Source organism: Lates calcarifer, linkage group LG1, assembly GCF_001640805.2.
Source record: "Lates calcarifer isolate ASB-BC8 linkage group LG1, TLL_Latcal_v3, whole genome shotgun sequence".
NCBI classification, from domain to species: Eukaryota; Metazoa; Chordata; class Actinopteri; family Centropomidae; genus Lates; species Lates calcarifer.
This window is the reverse complement of record NC_066833.1, coordinates 22,850,015-22,862,228: the sequence shown is the minus strand read 5'-3', so window position 1 is coordinate 22,862,228 and position 12,214 is coordinate 22,850,015. Positions and strand designations below refer to the sequence as shown.

Genomic DNA, 12,214 nt, shown 5'->3' with positions numbered 1-12,214 from the left:
ATGCCACTATGGATTTCATGTAAGAGGAAGAAAGACAGGCTGACTGTCCTCTTGAGGAAGAAAACTGTTTTCTGCAGGATTCTTCCTCACAAGATGATTTATAACTTTCCACAAGCCTAACAATATTTATCATCTAACACTGACAAATTTGTACAGCAATATGATGAACAATCTAGACTGTTCAAAGTATTTTTCAGACAGTCATCTGATCACAGAATTGTTAGGAAAAAGCAATGAGGTCAGTTGTAAGAAAAAGTTAAAACCTGGCAAGTTGAAAGAATGAGGTGGAAAGAGTCCCATTAACCTAAAAAACACGAACATTATTTTAAGGGTACGTGTTTCGTATTTGGTCAGCTGTTGCAGTGTTTCACCTTAGGAGATCGTGGGTCTGGTGGTCGGGCAAAGAGCTCATCGTCAGCCAGCTGTGCTCCGGCGGGGACGGTCTCAGAGGGCCGTGTGCCATTGTAGATGTGGAACTTGCAGTGAGGGTTGGTGGCCATTGCCAGCAGCTCCAGTAGAGGAAACCAGTCCTGAGAGAGCTTGGCCACACACAACTCCACCAACCGGTGTGTGTTATTGATGATACACCTCTGTGAAAGAAGAAAGAAAGTGACATATTAATAATCGGACGACGAGAGAGACAGAGAGAGAAAGACGAGAACAATGAGCTCCAAGGCCAACTGGACAATGTCCTCCCAGAGAAGAACTGTGGTCCACTTTTGGTTTAATTAATCAGAATCAGAATCCTTTATTAATCCCTTGTGGGAAATTGTTGTTAAAATTGTTTAATTACCTTGCATTTTGACCTGTTTTACACACGTGGCCCATGTGTATTTTATTACAGAAAGTTCGTAAATAATTATCAAATCTGAACTGAATAGCAATGAATCCCCGACACCCATTGTATGGAACAGTGAACATGTGTGGTACATATACCTGCTCTTCTTGCCAGTTAATAAAAATTGCAGAACCGCTGTTTCTTGACAAGTACAAACTGGGCTACATTAAATCAGCGCCAACCTTAACAGCTAACAGCTGTGGGATTGAAGAGGTAGCTGCAATATTTAATGTGCAGAACCATTAAACCAAGAGTTTGCAAGGTAAAGTCTAGTCCACCTATACGTGGGTATTTTTTTAAAACATAGCTTTTTCTCTGCGTTCTGTCTTTTTGTCCACATATAAGATGTGTTTTAGGTCACTGAAAAGGGACTTCAGGGTGAAGATGTTCAGACACTCTGTTGTCAGTGTTGACCCTAACCCTGAACCTTCAATGTACCATTGTTGTTAGCAAACAGGAAATCAGTAATAACTTTTTTTCAGGCTCCTCCACAGCTTTACAGTTAGTTCTGTCATCACCTGTGGTTTGTCCTGACAGTACGTTTTCACATTTAAATGTGGACAGAGATGGGGGAAAAAAAAAGCTCTCCATTTTAATAAAATACCCATGTAAATAATAAGTACCCAGGTCTAAATTAGAAATATCATGCTAGCACATTAACCAGATATTCTACTCTTCCGCTCTAAAGTTTATTTCAGAGGCGTTCAAAACAGGCTAGAAAAAATTTAAGATCAGCTGAAAATATGTTACTATAACATTACTGTTCCTATTATGCAATAGAGATATCTGATATAATGCAAGACATTTACATTGACTGCTTTTTGCTATGCCTTCAAACTACCATTTCAACCATTTGGTGCAATTTCTTTATGTTATGTTCGTTGTTTAAAAAAAAACTGACGGCTATAACTGATACCATTACATGAATACACAGTTCCTGGAAATATGAGGAATACTATATTATTCATGGTTTCTGCCTAGTTACACAGCAGTCAAGCAAACATTGATAGAGCAGCTACCACAGACCAACCTCCTCAAATAGACTACCTGTCAAGTCTAACATTTTATGCATAAGACTTACATTTTGATGCCTTTACTAACATCTTACATCAACATGTTTGATGTGCGAACAAAAACAAATAAGAACTTTGCCTAATCACATCCAACTAAAATGCCAATCCCCTGCTCCTCCTGCATGGCTCCTGCCTGGTTTGCAGGTCTGAAGTAACCAGATATGAGTAATCAATATGGGACTGACTCATCAAAACATTCCAGAGAGGCTTTTAGAGACTTCAGTCATGCAGTTTACAAGAGTCTGGTTTCACATTTTTTAAGTGATTAATGAGAATAATCAGAGCAGCTGTGGGTCATGAAACATAAAGTACAATTCTGTGTAATGTACTAAAATAAGATTAGACAAAAACACAGAAACCTAGTCAACATTATTTTAAGTAAAAGTGACAGGAGAAACAATGACATTTTGCTCCTTTAAGTCCTTGTCTGTCTCACTGGTTTATCATGAAAAGGTTCCAGAGATCAATCTCCCTAATACAGCACAACAAGCCAGCCTCGGCTACTTCTAACAAAAAGATCATTGATCACTGCTGGCGTTGCCTCTTTGCCTCAGCTCTGCGAAAACTAAACCGAAAACTCAATTTACAGGCAAGACCCCAATCTGAACAATGTACACATCCAATGAGATAAGGGCAAAGATATTGAGAAATAAATAAAGATTACTATGCTGACTCATGTCACCTGATAATAACATGGATTTTTGTCAACCTTTCATAACAACTTTGATCCCCTCCATTTAAACCAGCACAGAGTAGTAGCTGTACTCTGTGGGAACTGAAAGCAGGGTCAAATTCCAAAGACAGTTATCCTTTGTCAAGGCTGGCTTTACCTATAAAACTGAGCTTTTATGTGCTTTTACATATATTAGCCATATTTCCTTTCAAAGAATCTGAAAGGTGCAGTTTGGGGTGATTATTTTATTAGAAAACATTAAATGCTCCCTCAAATGCCCATACTGTTCAATTGGATCCTATGGCTTAAAGAAGCTAGTGTTTCATGTACCAAAATACACAGCAAAAATGAAGACTCACATGAATCTCAAACTTCCAGCCGCTGACTGCCTCATCTGTCAGGATCTTTGTGAAAGAGATGGTAAGACCATCTCGGAAGAACCTCTGACATGCCTCACACTTCACATCCAGTCCTGCGAGCAAAGACATCCCTTGTTTAATACCATTCATGTGAAATGTGCTACAATGTAAAATGAGAGACATTCATTTGTAAAAACATTCAACCTTTAAGAAAATGAAGGAGGGACAAAACCAAAGACAAACAGCAGGCTGCCTGCAGACATCAGAGAGGCATATTCAATTATCTTTAATACATTTTTATGACTAAAAACCAGGACAAGATTTTCGACATTATTTGACATATTCAACAACATTTCAACAGTCTAAGGGTGATAATTCAATTTAGGCGCTGACATGAAGAAGGTCATTTGTTGACAAAAATGTATTCCTGTGAAACAATGAGACATTAAATGCAGGCAGAATAAAATTAAAGGTCCTGCGTATTTGATAGGAGGGAAATACCAGGTGGGAAAAGGCTTGACAATACTGAAGAAATGTTCAGTCGATTAATCTTTTAGTCAACAGACATAAAAGTAATTGTCTATTTTTATAATCTAGTAAGAGTTTGATGATTTATCAATTTAATTTGGCTAAATATGATTCTTACATTAATAATTAAAAAAGACGAAAATAATTGGTGAATCCCTAATTTATCTTACAACATTCAATTTTAACTCCTTTTAGCCTAAAAAAAAATTTAAATATTGCCTGCAGGATGTGAATGACAGAGAGCATCTCAGACACAAAATAATGTTTGTGATATCTCTACCTTTTTTACTCAGGTCTATAGCAGCTTCCAAGAGGACTTCTAATTCTCCTTTTGGCAAAACTGGAACAACCCAACGAGGCCTGGAAGAAGAAAAGAACAAATGAATAAAAAAGGAGAGCCCAGTTTACCGTGCTGGTAACCCTCCATGTGTGATGTGATCAGACTGAATGTGAAGCAAATTACGGAGCATACAAAGTCAGTGGAGAGTGGTGAACTAAAATACGCCTCAGCTTGATTTGATAATGCTTATAAAGGAGAGAACATTTAGAGAATACAGGATCAGGAGGAAAAAGAAGAAGGCTCTGTAATAAAGGGATGTAAGTCATACCACTGAATAAAGGTGACCTTGTATGCTGCCTTTACATTAGCATCTGAGTAAAATACCTGTTGATCATGTCATCCAGCTTGGCTAGGTCAGTATGAGGGAAAGCGGGCTCTTCCTCTTCCAGCTGAGGGGGCCCATCCCCCTGGCCCTGCTCATCTGGTGGGCTCACTGGAGAGTTCTCATTAGATGAGTTAGGAGATGATGTCTGTAAAAACCAGGGACAATCAAAATCAAGAGAATTCCTATTGATCTCTGTGGATGCATCATATAACCAAAATATGACGGTGATACTATCTCTGACAGATGGAAATAAAGCTTCAGGGCATCCTGTGCACAGTGCATTGTCAAAAAAATTGCACCTTCAAAATGGAATTTAGACATAGAAAGTAATACTTCACTGCATGCTCTGATAGCAATAATCGTTTTTCAATTCATGAACAAAACACACCAGTTTATGATGAGGCTAGAGGCCCCATTAAGCTGTAATGCTCACAACACACCAGGAAACAAATTTGCTGGATAGACAAAACAGAGAGAGAGAACTTTGCTATTGTTATTTTCTTACCACTTGTGGGGTGAAAAATGTGATGCTAACAGCCATGTTGTTACCAAAATTGCAACTGTTAATCCTCTCTCTTTTTTTCTGGTGTTGAGATTTGCTTTTGTGACAGGAAACACTCAGTCCAGGAATGTCCTGGTTAGATGGCATATTTATTAAACCACTCAACCAGCAGAATACCTTGTTTCGATTTTGTAATAATATATGGATTACGAAATATGACTTAAATATAACATAACATAAGCTCAAAAAAGACTTAGTCAACCTTGCTTCATCCATGTTCAGATGCAGTTATTAACCAATATCGTCATCAGCATCTTTTCCTGTTAGCTCACTGACACTTACTGTCATATCATTAACTCAAACTGCAGACTGCTGGTTATTTAATTTGCACGCTCATTTGGTCAATCACTATCAAGGTTGTGTGACTGCAGTGTTTTAATGAAACACAATGGGACATTTTTGATTACTGGTATACTCTGATCAAACAAAGGATCACAAATAGACCTGGCTTTGTGTGGCTGATAATGATCAATCAAAAAATAAGTAAAAACAAACCAAAAAAGTATGAATGGGCCCCAATCTTAATGCACCAAAGTGCCTCACTAGACCCCCAAAAGAATGAATGTACATTTTATTAATGGATACATTCTTGCATAAATCATCCAAATCTACAAACTGTATTTGTCAGTGAAGCTGATGCAAATTCAGTTATTTCTGGTCAAAATATTCTTTTTTAAAGTGCAAGATTCAGGCACAACTGATTTATTGGCCTGCAAAGCAAGAGTCAAAGCTTTACTGCACTTAAATAAACATGGTTCTATAGTGACATATGCCAACGAAAAGGCTCACTTCTTGTAAAGGGGTAGGGCTCCCATTGTTCTTGTCACTAAGTGTTCATGTATGCAGGTGTAAAGAGGCAGGTGTCTCTCCTGAAAGGCTCAAAACAAAGCCATTCAAATCCTCATTCTCATAGTACGGGTCATTCAGAGCAATGCTCTTTTCATCTTTATCTACCCAAAGGAAACAAAAACTGAGGGCTGACATGGTTGTTTTAGAAGTATAAATGTGTTAGTGTGTGGGTGGATCTCTGTTACGGTGCTATCAAATACAAATTTGGTGTTGGAGAAACAAAGGCAACAACGTGTATTCATGGATGTGTATTTAAGCACCAATATGACCATTCCCTTCTTTACTTCTTTTCTGATCTAACTAGTGTGTATGAATGTCAGTGGTGGTGTGAGCAGCTGTGTATGGGAGAGTGCAAGAGGGATACACATAGTCAAAGAGATGCATAACTGAGAAATATGAAATGTGGGGGTGTGTGGTGAAGGCTCCTTCTGCTTGGCTGACCTACATAGGCAGCTTGCCTCTCACGTCTTACCACGGCTCATCTCTAACCAACACAGGCCTGCACATGCACACGCACAAAGACACACACACACACACACATATCCTTTATCCATCACTCAAGAGGCTCTGTTCATTGATGCCTCGCCTTCACTCTCTTTCTCCCTCTTTTCCGCTCCCTCCTCCCCTCCCTTCTCGTCCCCTTAGGCATCTGTGTGTGGTTAGGTACGAGCAATATCTGGTTAAAAACGCTGTGCTGCAGTGTCTGAAGTTACAAAAAGGGAGATGTTAAAAAAACACACTGTCCCTTCACAGGTAGATTTAATTACATGTGTACTGTGGGAAAGGGGGGTGCAATGCACAAAAAACAAAGGTGAGAACACACATTTGGATGACTACATTAGCAAAAAGAAGACAAGATCAAAAAAATTCAAAGATGGGTGTGTGTTGAGTTGGAAAGACGATGCTGACCTGGTTCTGTGGCAGTGGGGGTTGGCTCTGAGCATCAGGTGCCTGGCCCTGGCCCTGACTGTCATTGCCCCCCACCGGAGAGCCACGCGTGGTGGCCGTCATGCTCGCCACAGGGCAGATCTTGGCAATCTTGGCCTCTTAGGGAGCGCTGGCCAGGAGGGAAATCACAGCCACCTCAGCTGTAGAGCAGAGGGAAGAGAGCCCGAACACACGAGAGAGGGACACAAGCACCTGGAGATCTGGATGTGCCGCTGAGACCATTGCATAACCTGGAGCCGGGAAGAGGGGTAAAGGTCAGAATTATCAGCTGGTTGGTTTAGTTACATGCAATACACAAGCAAAATAGGTTAACAGATGGTTATAATCTGCAGAAATTACCATCTAAATCAGCTAATTCTGAACTGGGCTCTGCTTGTTAGTTGACCACTTTCTCTAATGAGCCACCTAACAAAAGTTCTGTGTTCAGTGACCGACTAGATACATTATGAATTAGGACGCTGCAGCCAGGCCTTGAAGGGCTGGTACGGCTCACTGATTTAAATGTCATTACGTTTAGAACATCTAGCACCAATAACAAATTTCTTCCAGACTCATTACATCTTAATAACACCTGACAAAGTCAGCAACTGCATCATCTTACATTTACAATTATAGATGCTTCAGTAAATTACCACAAAGTAGTTTCAAATGTCAAATGATATTACTTACAGACCTTTTCATATCTTTTAAACACCACATAAATTTGCAAACCTGGAGAAAATACTGCAGTGATTGCTGCCACTACCAGTCCCTCTTGTCTTACAATAATAATACTGCCCCACACTTGTTGCGTCTTATGTCCCACTATGCTTTTTGTCACAGCAGCTGCAAAACTGGATGAGATGTTTTGAGGTGAGGGACACCTCAATATCATCAGTATCAGGTTTTCATCTTAACGCTGAAATTCTGTTGCATATTGCTGTTAAAACAGGACCCCAACAGTCAAACAGCATTATGAACAAGAAGCCACATTACACTGCCACCAGGATTCATCTCCCACCAACGTCAATAGAAGCATCTCCCATTTGTGTGAGGCTAGATGTGTACATACAGCCTCAGGTGTGTATGGTCGCAATGGGGCAGTTACGAAGGAGTGTGAAGTGAAAACACTTTTACATTTATTTAGTAACTTTCTCTGAATGGCACACTGAACACACACTACTAACTTAGTCATCAGTAATACATATTATCTCATTTTGATTGGCACCTGATTAACTGATGCATCTCTGGTTATAGACTGTGCTCACTTAAGAGTGATAATTACCACAATTATAACAAGACATCATTAAACTGTCTTTGAACACACTTCAATAATTTCTAGTCAAGACAGTTTTATTTATATTGCCCTATGTCTCAGTGGACTCTATTATCCTCTTAATATACTTTGGTTTTTGCCGATACTGTTTTTCACAACTTGGGTTTTGTTTTAGTTGTTTTGGCTCTGATTTTTAATGCTTAAAATGAAAATGTGCTTCCTGAAGTAACCGCTGGAACACTAGAAAATATGTGACATAGATAAAGGCATCAGTCCAATGGGCAAGAACAGAACAGTTTATACATATTATCTAAACCACGTCATTTATAAAAACCTTTAATGTCAGTAACATTGCCTCACTATCATGTGTGAATGCATGACTAAACTGAATCTGGCAGGTCAAAGTGGAGCCCTGAAGTTGGACTGTAAACTGTGAAGGATGTTTACCACAGGAAGTTTGGGTAATACCATTTGCATTTCAATTTCTATTAAAAAAAGACTTCTGTCTAATCTGGAGTTTTTTTTTTAAAAACCTGCCTGATTGTGGCATCCTGATAGCCTAATAGTTAACGGGCATACCACATAACCACAACTGCCATTGTTTGATTCTGGCTGAGGGACCTTTGTTGCATGTCCTGCTCGCACCACATGCACCTGCATGCAACTCTCTGCTGGAAGTCTCTCACATGGTCACAATGAAATAAAAATAAAACATCAGCATCTAATAACTGTCAGATTATGTATATTCCCTCACCTGTCTGACGTTTTAGTAATGTCTTGCCATTCCCAGACATCAGCAAATAACTTGGCGAGTGCAGCATGCTCATTACCAATGGAACTGATGAATAAACTAAGAAAATATGACCTGGGAACTTCTGTGTAAATGTCAATATGACAATCAGTGAAACATGATACAGCCTGCCAATTCAGCACTGGCAGTGGCACTTGACTGTATGATCAACAACAAATGCTCAAAATAAATATATCCTTTTTAAGGTAACTTTATGCTGGATTTCAATCTGAAAGCTTCACACCTCGGATTAATGCAGTATATTAATTTTTCAGCTTCCAAAAAGGTGTAGAGATAAAACTAATAGAGTCTGTTCGTATTTTAAAAGAGTGGAAGCCACATAGGATTATACAATCATAAACATGTGGATTATGGAGACTTTTGGGGCCAATACACCAGCACACATGCCTTCATATCAGCAGTAGACAAGCTGTCTAATACTAAAAGGAAAAAAGTAATTAGATGTTATTTATTAGTTCCTGTTTCTTGCCATTGGACAACCATCAAGCCACAATTAAAAATCATGTGATATACTGGAAGACACATATCAGCCAAATGCAAATTCAGTGCCACTGGATGGGATTCAAAACTTGCCAATTACGTTGTGCACATCGGTCAAGGCAATCAACACCACACCTTTCAGTCTTCCTATAATCAATATTAACACTTGTCAGTGCTGACAAACTCTAGAGGACAGGAGTCCAAGTGTCTTTATGATCTCAATTTCTTTTACTTCCTAAAAGCCTGTTCCCTGAAGTCCTCTGCCCTGAAACATCAACAGTTTGCCAGATTAACAAATGACTAGAAAAATAAGAACTGGTTGATGCACATTATGCAAAAAAAAAAAAAATTTGCGATACAATGACGACAGCCCAAAACTTGAGGGTGTAAACATCAAGAGCAACGACTGCTGCTGTTCTGCCCTGCTGGGGAACAATAATGGTTGTAGAAGCCAACGCCAGCAGTCTTGCAAGCAATGCCTGATGGCAAGTTTACATAGGTATACTAAAGGTATAGGTATACTGGCTGATTTGACTTTTAGTGGCTGTAAGTCTATTTAATGGGTAGCCACAAATTTCTTGTGGGATACGAATTGTGTGAAACAAATAGTTAAAGCTTGTGTTTGGTTTATCTACTGTTAGACAGCTTTCTTGGTTTACAGGGTAGTGAAACTAAATTATTTCCTATTTTACAGGTGGCCAGTAACTCTTGTTTCAGCATCAGCAATTAAGATTGCAGCTGTCACTACAAACAGTACATTACAATGGTTATTACAGGCAAGATCCGGCGAGTGTCTTTGGTTTGCTGAAAACGAAATGTCATTTCGTGTATAGCTACTATCAGTAAAACCACTCGGTAGCTAACTATCTACTAATGGGTGGATAGGGTGGATTACTTTCATGACGCACAAAAAACATTGTTATGTCTAATCAACAGTGTGAAAAAAGTGATACATAAACGGTGGCAGCAGACGCTATTAGGACAAACGTTAAGCTAGGTACAACTGCGGCCTTTTGGACTGAACCGGCTATGAAACGTTAACGTTAGTGTTATTTAAAAACCATCTTGTAGACGGTGAGATCGGTCATGTAACACTGTGTATGTTGCTGTGGAACATCTTCAAAATTAGACAGTGCAGGTGCATATACAACACACGACATTACGTAACCACAATGACAAACTAGCGCCTTTACTGCCGTTAACAGCTGGTTTAGTTAGTTAACGCCTGCTGCTAACTAGCTGCGGCAACTAACGTTAGGTTAGCCTGCAAGGCGATCCGCCCAGACAGCAGAGCGGTGAAGGCCTCGTCCAAAGCCCACTGCGCTGAGACACGCAGGCCTCATTATTCAGTCGGGCCTGACATTATACTTCCCCAGCAAACCTTGGCTACACAACTAACTGGCTTAAGCACATAGAGAGTTTGGTTAGTAACTAAAATCACAATCAATCTGCCATCACTTTCCCCGGCGTTATAGTTGACCAACTGTGTTGAGCAACGGCGGTGCTAGCGAGGAGCAATCCAGATAAACAGTTGATGTTAGGTAGCCGTTAGCTTACGTGCGAGTAAATACCCGAAGGTGCATTTAGTTAACGTTTCTATTTTGACAAGCAGCTTACTGATATGACTCGACAACTAATTAGTTTTTCCATCAATAAACGAGCAATCTGTGATTAAGCTTAACGTCGCTTTGCAGCCATCTCAGCATTCAAAATAAGTTAACCTAGCTAGCCATCTTAGATAACGTTAAATATGTTAGTGACAGGGGAGTCGTCTATTTCCTGAAATTTAACTGAGTGTTCTGACCTGTATCGTCCAACGCTAACTTATAACTTAACTAAAACAAACTAAAAATACAATAGCAGAAACCCAAGTGAAGCAAATTATTAAAAACAATATGGTTTTCATAAAGCTGTTATTCATGAGATATAAAATTGATGACGGGAAAATAAAATTTCAGTAACTTGTAAACATGATACGTTTAAAGGAAATGTTCCTTCTCAGTCTGTAGACAGTGCCGAGGACTATTTGTGGGTAGCTAGCGATAGCCTGGCTTCGAGGTGAGCTAATGAGACCACACGTACTGTTAAGACCATGAATTGCAGTTTAATCGCGTTGACACTGCTAAAGAATCGATGAGCTGCAGTTAATAGAGATAAAACCGCCAGTGACTGAATAACACAAGTAACCAAAATACATTAATGTTACCTTGCATCCACCACCAGCTGACGCTAATATTAGCCGTAGCCAGCTAACAATCACCAGCCAGCGTACCGAGCTAGTTAGCTAACAACTCACCAGGAATTTGATATGACTTCCCCCTCTATTCACGGGCTACGTCCAGCCTTGAACGATGGTGTCGTCGTATATTACATAAACGTGGCCTATATCGGTGACAGTTTCGCAGGACACAAACCTGTTACTAGAAAGATCTAATTCCTACGTTTTCCCCTGCTTCTGGGTGTTTTTCCTGCGTCACCGGCGCGGTAACAGCCCCCTAACTCTGTCTAGTCCGATTCCTAGGGCTTGTCACTTCGGTCCCAGCAGTCACTCACAACTTGAATCAGTTCAACATGGCGGAAGCGCAATCGGACACAAATGCTGCTCAGTAAAAACAGGCCAGACGATTGTGCGAATTCCAGCAGTCAGCGCTGTCTATGAGCTACTTTGCACCGCAACCGAGTGCAGTTCAGAAAACACAACACCCGCTGAATGGAAAGGGCATAAAACCCCCCTCAATTTCGATAAGTGACTCCGGCTCCGGCAGCGACATCTGATCCGTGGTTTGGTTAAAACCAGGAGGAGAAAGAGCTGAGCAACCCCCGTAGCACCTGACTATACCGCCTCCTATCGCATGGGGTGGTCATAAATTAATAGGTACTAGGTTTTCATGAAACAGAATTTAAGTTTAAAAGCACACACAAACCTAACTGAACCTCGTGGCCAACTTTGTCCACAAAAGTCCTCTTGGTTATAGAAAAAATGGTGTTCATGCCAATTAAATGAATTTAGGCAACTAAAGCTCTTTAGTTAAAGAAAGATTGTGGCCATAGATGGATTGAAGGAAATACCTATATGAACACTGAAACAGAGGTTTGTCTTGCTGTAATCATTTACCCAGCTCTTACTTTCTAAAGTAATTTTAATGTAGTTGATGGGGGACAAAATCCAGGCA

General features: G+C 39.9%; 1 protein-coding gene across 1 annotated transcript in view; it reads right to left on the bottom strand.

The window, feature by feature from the left end:
* usp9 (ubiquitin specific peptidase 9) overlaps positions 1-11,838 on the bottom strand; it is a 37,713-nt gene extending 25,875 nt beyond the window's left edge. Inside the window, 6 exon segments of the mRNA XM_018702662.2 lie at positions 372-590; positions 2,944-3,056; positions 3,752-3,831; positions 4,136-4,281; positions 6,457-6,725; positions 11,338-11,838. Coding sequence (XP_018558178.1) covers positions 372-590; positions 2,944-3,056; positions 3,752-3,831; positions 4,136-4,281; positions 6,457-6,558 — 660 coding nt within the window. The 5' untranslated portion in view covers positions 6,559-6,725; positions 11,338-11,838.
* Positions 11,839-12,214: the final 376 nt, after the last annotated feature.